Here is a 20760-nt window from a genome sequence, read left to right on the forward strand (position 1 = left end):
ACCATGTTAGATCCTTCTTGCAGGACTTTGTAAAGAGTATTTGATGAGACAGGGAAAGATCCTGCATTGACCAATGGACAAATAGTAGCCACGGAAGTACCCTCATGTGCAGATGGGCTAGGGGAACTAAGAGGATGGTGGAAGCCATAGTCCCTAGGACCTGAAGGACTATCCTGGCCTATACATTGTCTCTCTTTAGCAAGAATCTGACTTGGTTGTGTAATGATTCTATTCTTTCTGGTGTCAGTTTTGCTGTCATGGTGATTGAGTCTATCTCTGAGCCTAAGAATACAATGCGCTGCAATGGAGATAAGGCTGATTTTTTTAGGTTTATTGTAATGCCTAATCTGGCGCACAAGGATAGAGTCTCATCCCTGGTTCTGATTAGTTGATGCTTGGTGGTAGCAGTGAGGAGCCAGTCATCTAGGCACAGAAACACCTGGAATCCTTGACGTCTCAGGTGAGCCGTTACCACTGCCATGCATTTGGTGAACACTCTGGGGGCTATAGCGAGGCCAAAGGGCAGTGTTCAAAACTGAAAATGACTGGCTCCCAGCCGAAAGCGTAGGTGTCTTCTGGAGCGCCTGTCCATTTTGATGTGGTAGTATGCGTCCTGAAGATCTATTGAGCACATGCAATTGTCTTTCCTGATGAAGGGAAATGTCAACTGCAGAGTGATCATTCGGAACTTTGATTTCTTTACAGATTTTGTTGAGTTTTCTGAGATCTAGAATTGATCTCCAGTCCCCTGTCTGTTTTGGAACTAAAATGAATCACGAGTAAGTTCCAGATCCTATATGCTCTGTGGGGACTTCTTGGATGACTCTTTTTTTTGCAGCAATGAGATGACCTCTGATGTTGCACGGTCTAATTGAATGGGTGGCATGTCTGGTAGAGACCGGTTTACTGGCGGATCGGAAACAAATGGAATCAGGTAACCTCTGGATATTATGGTTTGTACCCAATGATCTTGGGAATTTTGTAGCCAGGCGCTTGGGTACAGTGAAAGACGACCTCTGACTGCCTCCAGAGATGGAGAGTCGGGCAACCCCTCAGGGGTGATGGAAGGGACAATCAGAGAAAGTATCTCTATCTCCCTGATGTTGCAGACCTCCTCTGCCGTGAGGGCGGCATCTTCCGTTACATCCTCCCCCTCTGCCTCTAGGGGAGGTTTGACCTTGTGCTTGAGGGAAACCTTTTTGGGATTTATGGAACCATATTTTCCCTCCTGTATAACCCTTGGGATAGGGTCTAGAAGGAATGGAGAAATGGACTCTGACAGCAGATAACGTTTTCCCCTCCTGCTCGCACCTGCGGTCCAAAAAGAGTTGAACCATCAAAGGGGACATTGGTAAAGGAAGACTTAAAGGATTCCATGAAGTTACACAGATGCATCCAGGAATGTCTCCTAAGAGAAATTCCTGCTGCGGCTGCCCTGCTCACTCAGTCTGCTGCATAAGAAATCAGCCTCATGGAGGAGTTAGCTATAAATGTAAGGGTGGAGAGCTGCGCAGATACCTTATCCATGGATCCCGAAGCTACTGAACGCTGAAGGGTGTCTCTCAACTCCTTCAGGAGATCCCTTTGAAGTCTAGTAAAATGGGACAGGTAATTCAGTGATCTTAAGGTAAATGCCACTGAAGAGAAGGTACGCTTTCCATACATATCCACCGTCCTGGACTCCTTATTAGGGGGATGGATATTAGAAATGTCTCAGACAACTCCTTCTTCGTGGCCGGTGCTACCACCATAGCATCAACAGGAACTCCCTTAGGAAAAAAAAGCTTATCTTCTGGAGCAGTCATAAATTTGGCCTCCTTGCGACAGGCTCCACTGTGTCCGGGGAGGTCCAGACTTTCCAGGATATAACCCCTAAGAGCTGGTCATAACACGATGTCACCCAGAAGGTGGAAGGTCGGGAACCAAAGGCCTCAAGATACACTGATTCGCGCTCAGTAGGGCTAGAGGTCTTCCAATCACCCCTCTGTCTAAGGATTTCAAGGATGTCAGAAAAGGAGACATCCTCAGAAGGTGATCTAGGGACCCTTCTGACTCATCCAAATCAGTGTCTGACATGACGGACTCAGGTGAGTCAATATGCTTCCTCTTACAAAGTCTCTTCCGAGGAAGCTCACCAGTGGGATAATCTGGGGAGGTCTCGGAAGAGGGGACACCTCCAATGGGGGCTACTTGAGTCTCTGGTTCCCTACGCTGAAGGGGTGGCAGGGGAGAAGAGGTTGCTGCCAGCTGCTGGTGGGACATCGGGTCCAAAGGTAGGATTTGGCACTGAACAAAGCTTTCTCTACTGTTTCGAAGGCCTTTCCACCCCTCTCTGAAGACGACCTCTGTTCTGAGGAGATGGAAGATCGGCTCCGAGCAGGAGGGACAGGCTCTGAAGCTGACATGGGAACCAAGCTGAGTTGAGCCGAAGCATTGAGAGGGAGGGTCGGTTCTGAAGAAAAACCGGGGTGACTACCCCTCTCGGAGTCAAACCGAGAGCATCAGCTCCCAGATCCCTCAGCTCCAGACTGAGCTGCAGAGGATAGAGTTATTCGTTCCGAGGAAGCATGAAGATTTCTTGGAGCCGAAGGATCCAACACCGAAGAATCCGAAGTGTTTGACCCAGAGTAGTTTGTAGAAGGGCCGGCTCCAAAGCCTTTGGGTCCGGAAGAGTTAACTTTTTAGCCAGAGTCGGGTCACAGAGAAACCTCTTCACCACCCGCTCAATGTCATCTAAAAGTGTCCTGGAGGAACAGGTGGAGACAGAAGGAGATCTCCTCTTTTCTAAAACAGGAGACCTCAACGATGGTGAAACAGGGTTGACAATAGGAGATGTCGATATCAAAGGTTGCCTCGGCACCGAAGAAACCAACAGCAGTGAGACAGAAGAAGCTGAATTGGAGCCAGAACTTCTTGGCTCCGTTGCCTTAGACTTTTTTGATGGCTCCAAAGCTGGAACCGAAGATTTTCTCTTCACAGTTTTGAGAGCTGTCTGACCAAGTTCCAGCTGTTCCTGGAAGGAACTGGTCATAAGATCCCTGTCTATTAATTTACGTTTCCTCTCATTAAGCACCCTAGTACTGAAGGCATGGCAAAAGGTATAGGGTTCTTGTAAGTGAGCCTCTTCCAGACTTGTACACACAGTACTGTACGCTAGTGTGACTGTCAGTCAATGACATTTTTTGTGAACATTTGTCACATTTCTTGAATCCCGAAGGGCAGTGTTCCTTATGTTCTCTGTCTTTCTCTTTGGACATACTGACAAAGAAAATACAAGGCTAACGACAATTTTCAATAACAATACTATAACAGTAAAGTTATGAAGAGAAGAAAGTTTTTTTTTTTAATACAAATAAGGGCTAGCACACAGGGAGGAAAGGCCCTCTAATTTAAATGGGCAACTACGGCCCTCTAACTAAAATGGGCCGTACAATCTTAAAAGTATGGAATAGGGGATCAAGCACACAACAACAAACACACATGTAACCAATTACAACTATTAAAGGTAGAAAGTGAAGAAAAAGGACAAGAAATAAGATTTATCAAAAAAATCTTCTACTTAGCCAACGAGCCAGTAAGGAGACAACCTCAAAGCTTTTGCAGCAAATGAGATCTGAGGAATTGCTGTGAGGTACGATGGGATGGGGGTTAGCCTCGAGCCAGTAAAAGCTCTCTAGCTTTAGTACCGGACCATCCAGCAAGAATTACGGCGAGACAGGACTACATAACATCATTCTTTTTCTGTATCAAAGCCTTTTTTTGTCTGGATTATCTTAATCCGGAAAAAACAACAGTTTCTTTAGCAAGCCAAAATGTTGTTTTACAAATGTTCTTTTATTGATAGGATAGTCTGTAACTTTTTCTGCTGTGTTAGCCATGCTCATTCAGAAAAGCAGCTTTTTCTGCTGTTAGCCATTCCCTTTAGCTTGAACATTTGTGCACCATCAACTGTTTAGGATATTTTAACAAGCCTCTATTGTTAATGCCATTTGTTATAAAACATTTAGAAGTATAATATATTTTTGTTCCACACAAGCACATTCTGTTAAGCCAATGAATTATATACTATTCTAAAAATATATCACACTGTTATTATGATTACCAAACCTCTGTTACTATGAAAAATAAACGCAATACTTTCTGTTTTGCAATATGTCATGGAAGCTCATTTTTGCTTTTTCTTCCTGCATTTGTAGGCTCTGTATTTTTATGCTGTTCCTAAATATCACACTGTTAGTATGAGAAACAGCAGTTTTACTATGTGATTTCTATGATGAAAAACAGTTTTACTTTATATAATTCTCTCATGACCCCCAATAGATTCACTTTACGAAGGATAGATCCAGTCTACCTAACGTGATAAACTTCTTTAAAAGGGTTACTGAGGCTGTAGATGGTGGCTATGCAGTGCACATGTTATATCCTGACCTAGTGAAGGCCTTCAACACCATTCCCAATGCTGGTATCATACAAAACCTAACTGCTTTAAAAAATTGAACCATATGTGGTACAATGGAGAGCAAAATGGCTGAGAGAGAGCCCACACAGAACAACTTGCAGGTACATCATCAGAAAGTATGAAAGTGACTAGTGGTGTCCCTCAGGGCTCATTGTTGGGACATCTCATTTTTGGTAAGTACTTCTCGGATCTCCAAGTGGAGACTCAAGACCTTTGGCTAACAAAGTTTGCAGATATCTGCAAACTGAAGGCTGTTAAGTCAACCTATGAAACACAAACTATCCTGAATGAAACCTCCTAGTAAACCCCTGGTGTACTAAAAAAGACCACAAACTAAATGCTAAAAAGTGTAGTATCGCTTCTAGTAGACAACACTTTCCCTCATCATACTGCACAGCCAACACACAGCAAAATGAAAACTTTGTCAGGAAAAGGTTTGTACAAGATGGGTATGCAACTTCCAAATGTCTACACAGCCAACTTTGTAGATATGGGCATCCAGAGACATTGCAGCAATTGTCTTATGTTCACAGACAACATCAAGGATTTACTAGGGAGAGTTATTTTGCCATTGTTTAATAGCTTGCACTCACTGCATCTGACCTTAACATTGCAGGAGCTCTGCCACAAGGCTCTATACCTACAAGCTTATTGATAACTTTGTCATTGTTTAATGTAAGCAAATTTATCATGAAAAACCCTGCAGTGTATTAACTTTAATCAGTTAAATACATGCCTGTTGTGTGATTGAACGTTCCTGTGTAACAGTCCGTGCACTCTAAGGGCCTCTTACTAAAGTTGGTCACTGTCCATTTTTGCTTGACTATACTGCATATGCTAGTTATTTAGTTTCAGGAAATGACAGATAACCCGTTTTACTCGTTAATTGCTTTGTTATGGTTATAAATTGATTGCTTTTACTTATAAATTGACCTGAGGGTGAGGAGCCTGCTTGGCTTTGCTCCCCTACACCCAATCCCCATCCATCCTCTCTTACTCTAATATTACACTTCTTACCTACATATTTCACTTGTAACTCTTACGCCAAAACACTCCCCAACTGACCTTACTACTTACATACATATACTTCTGTTTCTTGTTTCCTTCTTCCCAATCTATATTCAATTTTTAACCCCATTTCCAACTTTCTCCCTCCTATACTGCTTCGCATTATATCTATTTATAATCATAACTCTCTCAAATAGTACCTATCTATTCTGCATTGTATCTTTTTCTTTTCCAAAACAAACCCTCATTTCCTCTTATTTTGAGCACATCTTTATACTCTAGCTTTAATATCCCTCTATTCCTCCAAAGATACCAAGAAAACCTTTTTTCTTTTACAGAAAATACTTCTCTCCTTACCCATCTTCTTCCAGCTCTCAGAATCCATCACTAAATCTCCTACTTGTAACTTATTGCTTCCTTCTTCATTGCTTCTTTCCCACCACCTGACATCTATAGAATACAGATATCTGTATTTAATTATGCTACTCTTCAGCTTATCCTCCATTCTCCTCCTACTGTGCCATTTTTACCATATCATGACTCAATAATATCTTGCAACACCTCTCCCACTCTGTCCCAGCCAGCTATTCATACTTCTCCTGTTGCACCAAACCTATTTAATATTGTCCCTCACCTTTATTCTAAATATAGTCTGATTAATTGCATTTCAACTCAAACCAAAACAAAGCCAAGTGCAAGAATCCTCTCCAAAAACAACTATGCACAAACCCCCAATATCCTAAACTTCTTCTAGGAGAAAATATACACCCTACTCCTGACCCCACCTATCACAATGAACACAATGATAATTCTCTCCTTACACTTCTGTAACAGAACAGCAGCCAATCCCCAACTCTGGCGACCTAATTTTTGCTGCAATAAAATGTCACATGCCTGGATTTTCTAACATAAGCCTTATGTTCTCGCTGTAACTGAAACTTGGCTTAAACCCAGCTTAAACAACTCCAAAGTTATACCTCCTAGCTATAATTATCATCCGTAATAACTGCATAAAGAGGAGAGGTGGTGGCATTGCTTTAATATTTCCCAATACCTACCACACTTTCCCTTACAGCAAAACCAACACAAACATTTAGTTCAGCAGAGCTTCTTACTGCTTTCTTCAGAATAAACCATTATAAACAAATAACATATTAGTGTCCTTCACATCCCTCCTGGTGATAATATAACTATACTGGAAGATATCCTACACTGGATATCCATAGCATTTCCAGAAGAAATAATATCAGGTGATATGAATGTCAACTGATTGGACATAAACTCCCTACATCTTGTAGGAACTTCTCTGGTTTCACACAACTAATTAATAGCCCCACACATTGTAGCAAGACATCAAATTCTCTATTGGACTGAATCTTAGTATCAGACCCCAGCAAATACTTCACTACATGTAAAATGTGTCTGACTCTCTCAGTGATCACCTCCCAATCTATATGACAAGACATCTCAAATATCCAGTTAAACAGCATATTTATAAAACAAGTGACCTTTCCAAGTTTAACCCAGAAATGTTCATTACTACACTATCATCTATTAACTGGAACTTCCTAAAAATCCTCTCCTTAGACAATGCTGTAATTGGATTCAATACAACTTTCCTAAATATCCCACCTCCTAGAAAGAAGAGACTGAAAACAAATAATGCAATTTGGCTATCCAAAAAGCGTAGAATGCTAATGCAGGATAGAAAAAAGTATAGAAAGAAAATGCAAAAATATAAAACACCTCAATATCTTGAAAACTTCAGAATGCTTTACAATCTGACTAAAAAGCAATAAATAAAGACAAAAAATATACTACAATAACTTTCAGAATAATACTAAACACAACCCTAAACAATTTGTGACATCCATTAAAGAAATCGTACATCCAGGCCCAAAATTCAACCCAAACCCCTCTTCCAGATAACTCACTACTCAAAACTGCAATACAGTTCAACTCAGATTTTATAGATAGTATACTGCCTCTAAGGATTCCTCAACATCTAATCCCTTCCCTGCGCAACAGCCACATATCACCAAATACACTTTCACATTCAAACCTTTGCCCACATCTTATGTAAAACCACTCAAACTTAAACCATGCTTTTCTTCAGCTGATGACCTTCCAAGTGAGTACATGAAAATAACAACCAATAGCATTGCCTAGCCTGTCTCAATCTTTATAAATAGGTCTATCCAGGAATCCCACATTCCCTCACTATGGAAAAAGCAACATATTATCCCTCTGCACAAAAGAGGAAATTCAACAGACATTCATAACTTTAGACCTACAGCAATCTTATCTCCCCTCACCAAAATACTTAAAAAATATATATATATTCAAAAACAGTTGCTAGACTATCTCCTGCAGGAAGAACTCCTGTCTCCTAAACAACATGGCTTCTGTCCTTCCCATAGTACCAGCACTGCCTTTTTAACCTACATAGATACTGTCAAAATAAAGCTAGAGATAATGGCAAGCTAGTCTGTTCCTTACTTCTTTTGTCACAGCAAACTCCTTACTTCAATTGTCCTCACTAGGTTTCTCTCAGCCCACCCTTCTGTGGTTCAAAAGCTACCTGTCCAATAGGTTTCACTCAGTAAAATGGCGCTCCATGCTCTCTCCTTACCTCTCAGTCACCACCAGTGTACCACAAGGCTGTATCCTTGGTCCCCTTCTCTAACATTTTCAACAACACCCTTAATACTTCCACACAACAAGCCACCCTAATTTAATACGCAGATGATTCCACTCTCATTTGCACATCTGACAACACGGTACACCTCCAAAAAATTACTCAGGAAGCTTTAACAGACACTCAAACATGGCTTCATAACTTACAACTCATGCTCAACTCAAAAAAGGCCAAGCTACTACTCGCCCCATCGCTCTCTCATGAAAAAACAAAAAAGTCATCTCTCTTGATAATACAATCACCAAAGTCACTTCTCATAGCAAACTATTATGGGTGATAGTGGACACTAATCAAACATTTGACCTGCATATACAAAACTGCATAAGAAAAACTCATAAAAAATTAGGGATGCTTTACACAGCCAAAAACCTTCTCAATGACGCAACTAAAACTAAATTTGCTACTACTTAACTCTTCCCCCACTTTTCTTTATGGTGTTCCCATCCTTACCAACCTCCAGGCTTCACAAAAATTAAAACCTGAACCACGCTATAACAAATTTGCTAAATTTGCAGCACAAAGCCCTTTCAGAACCCACCACTGTATAGCACAGAAAGGCCTAAATTGGTTAGAACTGTCACATCAACTAACAAACGCACAACTTCGTACCTCCAGCATCCATCTGCCTGCCCAGCACTAAAAAACATTCTACACAACCATGTTCCCAGTTGACCATTGTGATCTACTGACCAAAAACACCTGTCTACAGACCTAGCAAAGCTGCTGGGCATTGTCTCTACTTGTATAAGGTTACCAAAGCCTAGAACTCCTTACCTGTATCCATCAGGTCTATACTCTCTCTCCCATCTTTCAAAACCACTCTGAAAGACTTACAAGCTAAAATCTGGCTCTGTTCTTGCTCAAAACCAGGATAAATTGCTGTAAATGTGAACAAGTTCCTTTTCATTCCTTATAACTCCTTACTCTCCCTTTTTCACTTACTTTTTACTGCTATCTACTTCTCTTCCCTGACTTTCTCTCTAAATATACCAATTAGACTGTTTTTCCCTCACTTCATATCGCAATTCCTGTTTGTATTAGACTAACTTACCTTTAATTTCTCTACAAACTTGTTTAAAATTTCTCTAAATATTAAATGATTGTCATACACCTTGTATCAATTCTTAACCAATGTTTTTATATAATGCCTAAATTGTTATAATTATTTTAACTGCAGATGTTTTTGTTTTATTTCTGAAGATTGCATAATTAATTTTTTTTTAAATGTTTTGTATTAATCTGAAGCTTTTCTTCCCGGGCCTCTGCTGAAAATGGGCTTCTACCCAGTCAGACTTTCCCACTAATTGAATGTCAATAAACAAAAATGAATTAAACCCTTAAAGAAACAAATACGGTATGCAACCAATGCACATACACAATTTCAATGGAGGCAAAAATCTCACATACAATGTTGTCAAGAGGATACACTCTACATTTACCACATGTAGTGTCCACAACACACACACACACACACACACACACACACACACACACACACACACCAACTTGTGCTGAGGCACTAAAAAGCAATCTTCCCAAACGTCAAATCCCTTCTAAGAATATAAAGGAATCTCTATCCTCAGCAATCTCTAAAGCACTTTCCAAAAGCAGCACCAAAAACAACACATACTCCTACAGTCAGTGGAGGATAGACTTCTGTGCCATTACTGAGACATGGTTTAACTCTGTACAAAGTACTCCGACAGTACAAAGCTTCAGTATTTTCCTCACATTTAGACCATCAGCTGCACAGACAGGGACAAAAGGTGGAGGAGTCTCAACAAGTACAACTCTACGTTGAATTAACAGAACGATGACAAGAAATTTATCCATGTGCAAATCACTGAAGACAAAGACTTTTTTAGAAAACATGTTGCTCATTTTTATAAATACATTGATGTTTTGATTTTTGTTTGCAAGGGGGGGCTATGGAGAAGTGGAAAAGTTTGTTCAAGAACTGCAAGTGAACAAGTTTCAGATCAAGTTTGACGTGGAAAGACAGTAAATTATCTGGATATTACAATAGAAGGACAGGAAGATGGTAAACTTAAAACTAAAATATTTAGAAAAATGGGACAACCAAGCTCTATGTTGCATGGGACTAGCTGTCACCCCCCCCATACTATTTCTTCCACTCCTTATGGGGAAATGGTTAGGGTTACATGTTTATGTAGTGACAGGAAGGAATGTGAGAAGGAAGTTCAAAATACAGCTAATATGTTCATAGAAAGGGTCTATGAGCCAGAGAAAGTATGGTTGGGGTATAACAAAGTAATGAATAAAAAAGTGAGTAAAGGACAGAACATAATAATGCAGAAAAAGAAAGTGAGCTATATTTTGTGTCTAAGTATACTAATTTTTCTAATATTTTGGACAAAATAGTTAGGTATTACTGGTCTTATATACAGAAAGAAAAATCCTGCCTAAAAATGTTAAACTTTGTTTTTCATATAAAAGAGGCAGGAGTTTTAAAGACATGCTACTACATGGAAAATCTGAGAGACCAAAAAATATAGAAAATAATATAGTGAGATATAGAACTTTTCCATGTGATAATTGCACAGTATGCAAACATATAGTGGATAGTTTTAAAAGTATTAATGGAAAAATGTTGGCAGAAGAGGCAGCTTCACTTGAAATAGTGAAAAGACTATATATAGTTTAAAATGCCCTCGTGGATTATTTTATATTGGGGAAGGCAAGAGAAGCATTGCTGCAAGATTAAAAGAGCATATAAGGGACATCAAGAAGCAAATACTTCAGGGTCCTGTAGGTATGCACTTTAAGGAATACAATAATGGAGACCCACAGGGGTTACAGGCAACTGTTTTGGAACAAGTCAATAATAGGTTTAGTACTGATGAAAAAAATAAGGAACACTTAAGAAGGAAGGAAGCAATATTTATTTTAAAATATGATACAATGTTTCCAAGAGGTTTGAATAGGGAATTATCTTGGAAACATTTAATATAAGAAGGATATTAAAAGTTAACCTTTTTAGTTGTCTCTTTTAGTGAATTCTTAATTGGATGATTATTTAATTGATTAAATGCATGTATTGAAGTGCATGCTTACTAGCAGAAAGATATACTCTGAAAAGGCTTTTCTGAAAGCCGAGGCGCCAGAGAAGTGTTACTTGTTCTTAATGGTATAAGAGTTTTGCTGTTAACTTTTACCGCACAAGTTATTTTTTTATTTTAATAAATCAGTCTCTGTACTAAACTCTACTGCGGTGGTGATGCTGCGGTAGCATTGTCGCTCACAGTAAGACGTTGTCCTGTTCGATTCTCAGCTACAGCATCTTCTGTGTGGAGGCATGCGTGAATGGGCGTACCTTCGTTGAAGGTTGTGCATCAGAGCCAGCAACTCGGCACGTAAAAATCTACTGCCAATCATTAGCGGACCGGAGTTCTGCTGTGGCGACCCCTAACCGGGAAAAGCCGAAAGACACAACAACAAGTCTGTGTACTAAACTGAGTGAATTCATCTGGCCTGGAACTTGTGGTGTGAAGTCTGGTTTGTTCTACAGTGTGGTGCTTTATACAAACACACATACATACAGACACACACACACACACACACACACACACATATATATATATATATATATATATATATATATATATATGTCGAACTGCGGTGGTGGTGCTGTGGTAGCGTTGTCGCCTCACAGTAAGACGTTGTCCTGTTCAATTCTCAGCTAAAGCGTCTTCTGTGTGGAGACATGCGTGAATGGATGTACCTTCGTTGAAGATTGTGTGTCAGGGCTGGCAACTCGGCACGTAAAAATCTACTGCCAATCATTAGCGGACCGGAGTTCCGCTGTGGCGACCCCTAATCAGAAAAAGCTGAAAGACACAACAACATCTATAAATATATATATATATATATATATATATATATATATATATATATATATATATATATATATATATATATATATATATATATATATATACACACACACACATACACACATTAAAAACTGAGAAATGCACTGAAAAAACAAAACTATAAATAAAATACACTTCACTCAAAAATACAATCACAAAAAGAAGAAAACAAGGAAGTTCCTGGATACAATAAAGAACAAAATAGCTCAGTACCACTTCTGAGTGGGATCTTGTTTTCTTCTTTTTGTGACTGTATATTTGAGTGGTGTATTTTATATATGTAATAGAGGTATTATTTTATATACATTTTTAAGCAAGAGGTCATAAGTCTTATCACCTAAACAATGGGGGAGATTAAGAAATAAGTTCCTAAATATACAATTCATAAGTAAGCAACATTTTGGAAAAAATCTCAAAGGAGCTATTATAAATCCACCAAAAAAGGATAGAAGAAGATGAAATATTTTACAAACTGACAAATAAAGGAGCACTTAGCCGAGTCCAAAACAATTCATTTGAATGCTAAAGGCAGCAAACGAGATCAGAGCAGAGGTAGGCCCCAAGGGAATTATGAGAGGGAAAAGACCTTGAAGAAACACGTGGCTTGGAGCGCTAGCAAGGCTAGATCAGAAGTGACAAGCCACTCAGTACTCAACAATTGGATCAGACTGACAAATTTAACTACTTTTTAATCTGAAACAAAGTACTCATGAGACGATTATATGTAGTCTGGGGTGGAGTGTGGACGTAAACCAAAACAGAACATAAAAGTTGACATTTCAAAACAGACTACGGGACTGCATCCCATGCAGCTCATATACACTGTTCTACCATCATGGAACCCAGTGTTAAGGTCTAATCTAAACAACAGAAATTCTGCCAAAGCAGACAAACCTTACCCATTGTTGTAACATGCACCTGTTCTGAAGATAACTATCCCAACTAATTTCAACAAACAAAATGTTAATGCTTACCTTTATCACCACTCCCATGACAGGTAATGTTAACGTTCTTCCAGGAACTGGTGCTGGCCATCGGTCTATATCAGTACAAGCTGCAAAAGGTTTAGTAAATTTGTAACTTTTTTAAATAGTTTTCATATTTCTGTAATGAAAAATATTGAATAGTGTCAGTTTTTACAATACAATGTATATGAAATGGTCAGGACTTACCAGCTTCTAAGCAGGGTTTATGTTTCTCAAAGTATCCTGGGGCAATGATACTTAGTAGGTGGTTGAATAAATTGACAAATGGCAGTTTGCTGATCAACACTAGAGACTGAAAATGAAAGAATAAAGAGATGACAGACTTACAGCTGAAAAAAGCAGCTTTCATCTATATTTTCTCTAGCAAGATATTTTTTATAAAATGAACTAATGCAAGGACAAGCTCTGGCACTATTTTAAACTGAAGCAAAGTTTATTTATTTATGTGAATGAAAACAATCTTTATTGTATGCTACTGTTAGTTACAATAAACTGCAATAATATCCATTTACAAATTTAACAGAAACTGTCAGGTTCAGAAAATATTCAGAAAGCAAAATAACCAATTAAAAACAACAGAGATAACAACTGACTATAAAATTGATGTGTGAAAAAATGTAAAAATAAAATATTATACAACACATCAGAATCTATTACTTACTGAAATGACTGGGGGCTGCCCTCTGTGAAGTAGGAATTGAATCTTCCCCAGCACTAGCAACACTTTAAGAGGGATTATGTCTGCGTTTTAGAGACCAATGGCTGGAGCTTTACACATGAAGATATCACTTTTTTCATTTCCTTATATGGAATATACTCAGTCGACCTATCAGCCTCTTCCTCTCTCTCATTTCTTTTTTTGTTAAGATGTACAGTGGATATAAAAATTGTACACACCCCTGCTAAAATGCCAGTTTTTTGTGATATAAAACAATGAGACCACAATAAATCATTTCAAAACTTTTCCCACCTTTAATGTGCCCTATAGCATGTACAATTCAATTGAAAGACAAACAAATCTGTTGGGGGAAAAATATAAAAAAATAAAAAATGCACCATAAGCTGGTTGCATAAGTGTGTACACCCTTAAACTAATACTTTGTTGAAGCACCTTTTAATTTAATTACAGCATTCATTCTTCTTGGGTACACACCTGACATCAATTAAAGCGACTCTGATTAACCCCAAATAAAGTTCAACTGTCCTAGTAGGATTTTCCTGACATGGACCCAGTTGCCTGATACAGCAACAGTCATGGTTCACAGAGAGCTTAGAAAGGATCAAATGGATCTCATTGTTGAAATGCATCAGTCAGTTGAAAGGTACAAAAATATTTCCACAGCATTGGATATACCATGAAACACAGTGAAGATAGTCATCAAAAAGTGGAGAAAATATGGGACAACAGTGAAGCTGCAAAGAACTGGACGTCCCTCCAAAACTGATGAAAAGACAAGACGGAAAATGGTCAGGGAGGCTACCAAGAGACCTACAGTAACACTGAAGAAGCTGCAGGAATTTCTGGCAAGTACTGGTTGTATACTATATGTGACAACAATCTCCCATATTCTCCACAAGTCTAGGCTATGGGGTAGGGTTGCAAGACGAAAGCCTTTTCTTACACAGAAAAACATCCAGGCCTGGCTAAAATTTGCAAAACAATACATCAGGTTTCCCAAAAGCATGTGGGAAAATGTGTTATGGTCTGATGAGACCAAGCTTGAACTTTTTGGCCACAATTCCAAAAGGTACATTTGGCGCAAAAACAACACTTCACATCACCAAAAGAACACCATCCCCACAGTGAAGCATGGTGGTGGCAGTATCATGCTTTAGGATTGCTTTTCTTCAGCTGGAAATAGGGCTTTAGTCAAGGTGGAGGGAATTATGAACAGTTCCAAATACCAATCACTTTTGGCCCAAACCCTTCAGGCATCTGCTAGAAAGCTGAAGATGAAGAGGAATTTCACCTTTCAACACAACAATGAACTCAAGCATACATCCAAATCAACAAAAGAATGGCTTCACCAAAATAAAATTAAAGTTTTGGAATGGCTCAGCCAGAGCCCAGACCTAAATCCAATAGAACATCTGTGGGGTGACTTGAAGAGGGCTGTGCACAAGAAATGTTGTCACAATCTGACAGATTTGGAGCACTTTTGCAAGGAAGAGAGGGCAAATATTGCCAAGTCAAGATGTGCCATGCTGATAGACTCCCACCCAAGAAGAGTGAATGATGTAATTAAATCAAAAGGTGGATCAACAAAGTATTAGTTTAAGGGTGTGCACGTTTACGCAACCAGCTTATTGTAAGTTTTTTATTTTTTATATTTTTCCCCCTAACAGATTTGTTTGTTTTTCAATTGAATTGTACAGGTTATAGGTCACATTAAAGATGGGAAAAGTTTTGAAATGATTTATTGTGGTCTCATTTTTTATATCACAAAACCCTTGCATTTTAACAGAGGTGTGTAAACTTTTTATATCCACTGTATCTTAGTAAGTGAATATCAGGCAGTCTATTAAATTTTCATTTTTGAGATGGCTTTCTTTGTGACTTGTGGGTTGGGGTTAGTATAATGGGTAAGGTGTTTACCTCACAGTCACAGGGTACAGAGTTGAATTCTCACCTCTGAAAGAGAAATTGGTTAGCCTTTCTTCCCATTACACCTCAAACATTTGCTATGAACCAGAGGAAGAATTCTTTGAAGTCTGCTGGGGGTATAAAATTACTCATGCAAACACTTATAAGCAAAAACCCTGAACCTTCTGAACTTTGTTGCATATTTGGGAGGCATACACATCATCCCATTTCTCTAGCAAATTTCTTTTGCAGTCTTTCTTCCCAATCTTTTCTAACTTCCTCTGATAAATTAGGTTTGCCAAAAATACATAAAAATCTGGACAGCCCTCCTCTTAGACCGATTGTCACCAATAACAAAAGTAAAATGGAGGCTGTGGCAATATTTGTGGACAAACATTTACAAAACGTAGTAAAACTAAGTGACTCATACATGAAAGACATTTGATTTTATGACTAAATTGTGAATGAATGTATGTATATGTGAAGCAGACTTATTGGCGATGTTACATATTATATCACTTTACACTGTGATCCCAAACAATGAGGGAATCGAAATGGTCAGATTGGAATTGATGAATTCAAAACTTTTTCATTGAATACTGTGCAGTTGTTGATGGAAATGTTAGATGATACTTTTACATTTAACTGTTTTGAGTTTAATTTAGGTTTATATTGAAAAACCAATGTAGCGGCAATGGAGGCTGCAATGGCCCCCAGTTATGTCAATATTTTCATGCAAGGTTAAGAAAAAGTCAAACTATTTGAAAGTGTGTATCACAGTAATATTTTTGAAGTACAAACATTTTATTGATGATGTGTTTTTGGTCTGAAGAGGGGATATTAATTTATTCAATAATGTTGGCTTATGTGAATAATACAAGTTCTTTCCTTAAATTTACATCGGAAGTAAATCATCAAAAATTTTACTTCCTGGATGTAAATGTATTCAAAGACAATGGCAAATTGTTGACTAGGATATATAAAAAAGAAATCCAAAACAATTCATATTTTGATTATAATAGCATGCATTCCAAAAGAACTAAAGAAAATGTGGTGAAAGGCCAACTGATGAGAGTGAATAGGCTCACTAATAGACATCAAGATCTTATGGAGGAAGGAGCCACTTTGTATAACAAATTTATCAGTAGAGGCTATCCATTTAGGCTGGCCACAGATAAATTCTCAGAGATCTGTGATCTTAGGAAATGTGGCAAGACTACCCCCAAAATAAAGAAATGTAGATTGCAGTACATCAATACAAATTAGTAATAGCATTAATGAAAAAGCTATTTTCAAATCTAACTTAAGCTTATTTAAAACAAAATGTACAAAGCCTAGTATGTATAAATGCTACTACAATTTATTTACTTATTATTTATTTTATATTTGTTGACCGGGATAGTCCAACTGGGTACATGTCCATGTTCCATGTTCCATGTTCAGTGGAGGCCCGGGGAGAAAAGCTCCAAGATAACAATACACATTGAACATTTAGTAAATGCTAGTTTCAAGCAGATTACAATCATAAGCAATACCAGCATCTAGCACATATAGTACTAACTTATTATAAAGCACTTTACAAAACATAACATTTTCAAAGTTATACATACATAACATTACATTCAGGTTTAAGACACACTGAGCAGCAGTTATGCAACTGACCCTTCCTGAAATGGAATGGGAGAAAAAAGTTACAAGTAGTTGAAGGTAAGGCACCTAAGAAATAGAGAGGTCACTAGTCCTTTAGTGCCAATATCTACATACAGAGGTGGATGAAATAATTGTGAATAATAGTAAGGTTAAGATTAGGGGTAAATATACATAGAAATCAAACTGTGTGGTTTATTTAGTAACATGTAACTCTTGCACTTCCTTTCATGTTGGCCGCACCACTAGAAAGTTGTACAGAAGAATGTATGAGCACAAGTATGCAATATTAAACTGTGATGAAAGAAAAGCACTCAGCTAATATTATAAGACTAATAAGTGCAATAAGTGCAAGGTTGATTTTAAATTTATAGTCTTAGATCAAACAGAAATTTATGAAAGGACATTTGATGCAGAGGATGAGCTATGATGGAGATATGCCTGTTATCCACCTGGCCTGAACAACAGAGTATAGTTACAGCATACCTAAGAAAGAAAGGTTTAAAATATTAATTGATTAATTTATTCATGTGAGTTTACAAGTATTTAATGTAATATAGTTGAGTTATGAGTTTATTCAGTCTGAAGAAATCTTGTGGAAGAAGACAAAAGCACTTACTAAATACTGTATTGCATTATGGAATAAGGTGCCACTTGTTTTTATGCATAAGCTGTTTTTTTATTTTTATATTTTTTCTCCTCTGATAGAGTCTTATAATTATCATGTAATATTTTACATGCCCTACTAATTATCCATGTTTTAGCAGCAGCTTCTGCTCAAGATTCAACTAAACACTCTATCAGAGCAGGCCTTTCACTTAGGGTTCCCCTATCTCTCTCTCTCTTTGCTTATATACCCATATCAGTCCCTGGTAGGAAAAGGCAGTCTCTAACCTGCAGTCCAAACTTCTGCTTGGCCTTATCCCATTCTATTACCTTTCCCTTTCATAGGTTCATAGGCAAGTACTAGGCTATCTGCCCAAGGGCATATGTAAGCCTAGCCAGAATGTGTTTGCTTTTGCCGCCCCCTTAGATTAGCTCCCTGTGCCTCTGTCCAGCAGAACCATTAGTTCCTGTGCCTCTGTCCAACAGCACCACTGCAGTGCTCCCTGTGGTAAATTTTCTCTTTCTCATCCACTCGTCAAGGTTTCTCTTGAAAAGTGTTAGTGAGGGTCTTTGCCTAATGTAGATTGGAATCTTGTTCCAAAGTATGGGGAGTCTCTGGGACAGGAATCTATCCCTCTAACAAGTCCTATTTATCGTTATGGTGAGGTTTAGATCCCTAGAGCATGTGGTTCTTGGGGATTAGTTTTTTTTATGTGGACCATGTCCATCAATTCTGGGTTGGACATGGCCTTGTATATCAGGCAGAGATCACCTCTGAGTAGGCGGTATACAACCGAGTACAGCTGGAGTTTCTTCAGTCGGGCTGCACAGGGCATCTGTTTGAGGCCAGTAATCCTCTTGGTGAGGTACTTCTGTGGTCTTTCCAGCTGTTGCAGGTGTCTTGTAAGGTACATCCCAAATGGGGCGTTGTACTCTATGATGGGTCTGATGAATGATGAGTAGAGGGGTACAATAACCTCTTTTGTTCTAGAGGCGAAACCCTTTGTGATTAGGTGGGCCACATAGAAGGATTTTCTAACCACCTTGGCAATATGATTATCAAAGGAGAGATTATTAACTACTTGGGTCCCCAGATCCCTTATTTAATTTTCTGTACTTAAGGGACTACCACATATGTGGTAGTTCATGGGTACTTTGTTTTTTACAAAGGGGATGACTATGCACTTTTTGGCATTTAGCTTGAGGCCATGATTTTGACACCAGGTATCCGTCTCAGTGAGACCCTTCTGGAGGATGTCTGTATCAGCCGGAGGGTCAATTATGGTCCCCAGTTTGCAGTCGTCTGTGAACTTGGTCAGCCATGGTCCTCCTGTGCATGCCTGTACCTCTGAGAAGTATATACCGAACAGGAGGGGTCCCAGGACTGAGACCTGGGGGATGCCACTTGTAACTGGTTTAGAGTCAGACCTAGAGCCTGCAACTCTCACCATGTGGGTTCTATCTGTGAGCCAATTGGCAATCCATCTCGTGATGTAGGAGTTTATGTTCAGGCTGGTGAGCTTGTCTATAATACCAGAATGGGGAATGGTGTCAAAAGCCTTTTCGAGGTCTAGGTAGGCTGTGTGGACCTCCTTTCCCTCATCTAAAGCCTTGGTAACTGTCTCAAAGAAGTCCACCATGTTTAGAAGGCATGTTCTGCCCTTAACAAAGCCAAACTGGGTAGGGTCCAATGTTTGGAGGTTCCCAATGTCTCTGTTAATGAGTTCCATGATGATGCACTCCATAGCCTTGCAGACCAGGCTAGTCAGGCTTATAGGGCAATAGTTCCTGGGGTCCGTTGTGGCTCCACCTTTGTGGAGCGGGATAAATGTTGCTGTGCGCCACTCTATGGGTACGTAGCCTGTAGAGAGGCTGAGTTTGAACAGAGTGTTTAGGTGAGGGGTTAGTTCATTTTGGAGTTCATGTAAGACACAGCCTGGGACTCCGTCCGGTCCCATTGAAGCTGTGTTTTTGGCTTTGGATAGGGCTGTTTTAACCTCTATATCAGTGATTGCCGGGGCTCTACATTCTTCTGGTATGGTTATGGGCCCTTTAGGGGGTGAGAGGGGGGTGAAGTTTGCACTAAACCTGTCTGCCAGAATGTTGGCAATATCAGTCGGTTCAGTGTATTTTGTGGCATTCTGCACTAACTCAAAGCAGATCTGAGAGTTTCCACTCAGGTTCTTGACATAGCTAAAGAACACTTTGTGGTTATCTTTGGAATCCTTGGTAATTTTTCTTTTGAAGTTAGCCTTGGATGATTTTATGAGGGATCGTAGTTTCTTGCTGGTACTGATCAGGGCTGTCTTCCTTTCTTGAGGTTTTACTCTTTTCTGTACTAGTTTCCTCCTCCTATTGTATAGCTTGTTTATGGCAGGGGTCCACCAGACTGGTTTCCTTTTCTTGGAGAAGTGAGTCTTTGTTTTGCTTGGGATAGCACGATCCATGCATTCTTGCCGGTGCTCATAGAGTGCTTTTGTAAGGGATTCAGCAGCTTGGACAGCGTTGTCCTTTAGCATGGGGGCTGTGAACTTTTCCACTTCGGTCTTAAGTAACGTGAAGTTTACTTTTGAAAAGTTTTTCACAGTGGTTTCCTTGATTGGGGGTGGGGGCAGAATGTGGATATCCAGAGTGATTAGTCTATGGTCTGATCTAACCAGCGAGGGGTTGACCTCTGGTGTAGAACACCGGTCGCCCATGTTGGTGATGACTAGGTCCAATATGTTGTCACCTCTGGTGGGAGTGTTGAGCAGTTGATCCAAGGCGTTCGACTTTATAAATTCTAGGAAGCGTTGGGAATGGGAGTTAGTACTTGAATAGTTCTCCCAGTTAATGTTTGGGTAATTGAAATCACCCAGTATTAGGGCATTTGGTAGGAC

At 39.2% G+C, this 20760-nt stretch overlaps 1 protein-coding gene across 2 annotated transcripts in view; it reads right to left on the reverse strand.

The window, feature by feature from the left end:
• DENND6A (DENN domain containing 6A) overlaps positions 1-20760 on the reverse strand; it is a 1110795-nt gene that overhangs the window by 636471 nt on the left and 453564 nt on the right. For both annotated transcript variants that reach the window (XM_044078774.1, XM_044078775.1), the window contains exons 6-7: positions 13231-13336; positions 13033-13112 (exon numbers count right to left, since the gene is read on the reverse strand). In XM_044078774.1, the coding sequence (XP_043934709.1) occupies positions 13033-13112; positions 13231-13336 (186 nt within the window). The remainder of the gene's footprint in view (positions 1-13032; positions 13113-13230; positions 13337-20760) is intronic.

The sequence above is a fragment of the Protopterus annectens genome, chromosome 7.part1 (assembly GCF_019279795.1).
Source record: "Protopterus annectens isolate FY-2018-M chromosome 7.part1, PAN1.0, whole genome shotgun sequence".
Lineage (NCBI taxonomy): Eukaryota > Metazoa > Chordata > Ceratodontiformes > Protopteridae > Protopterus > Protopterus annectens.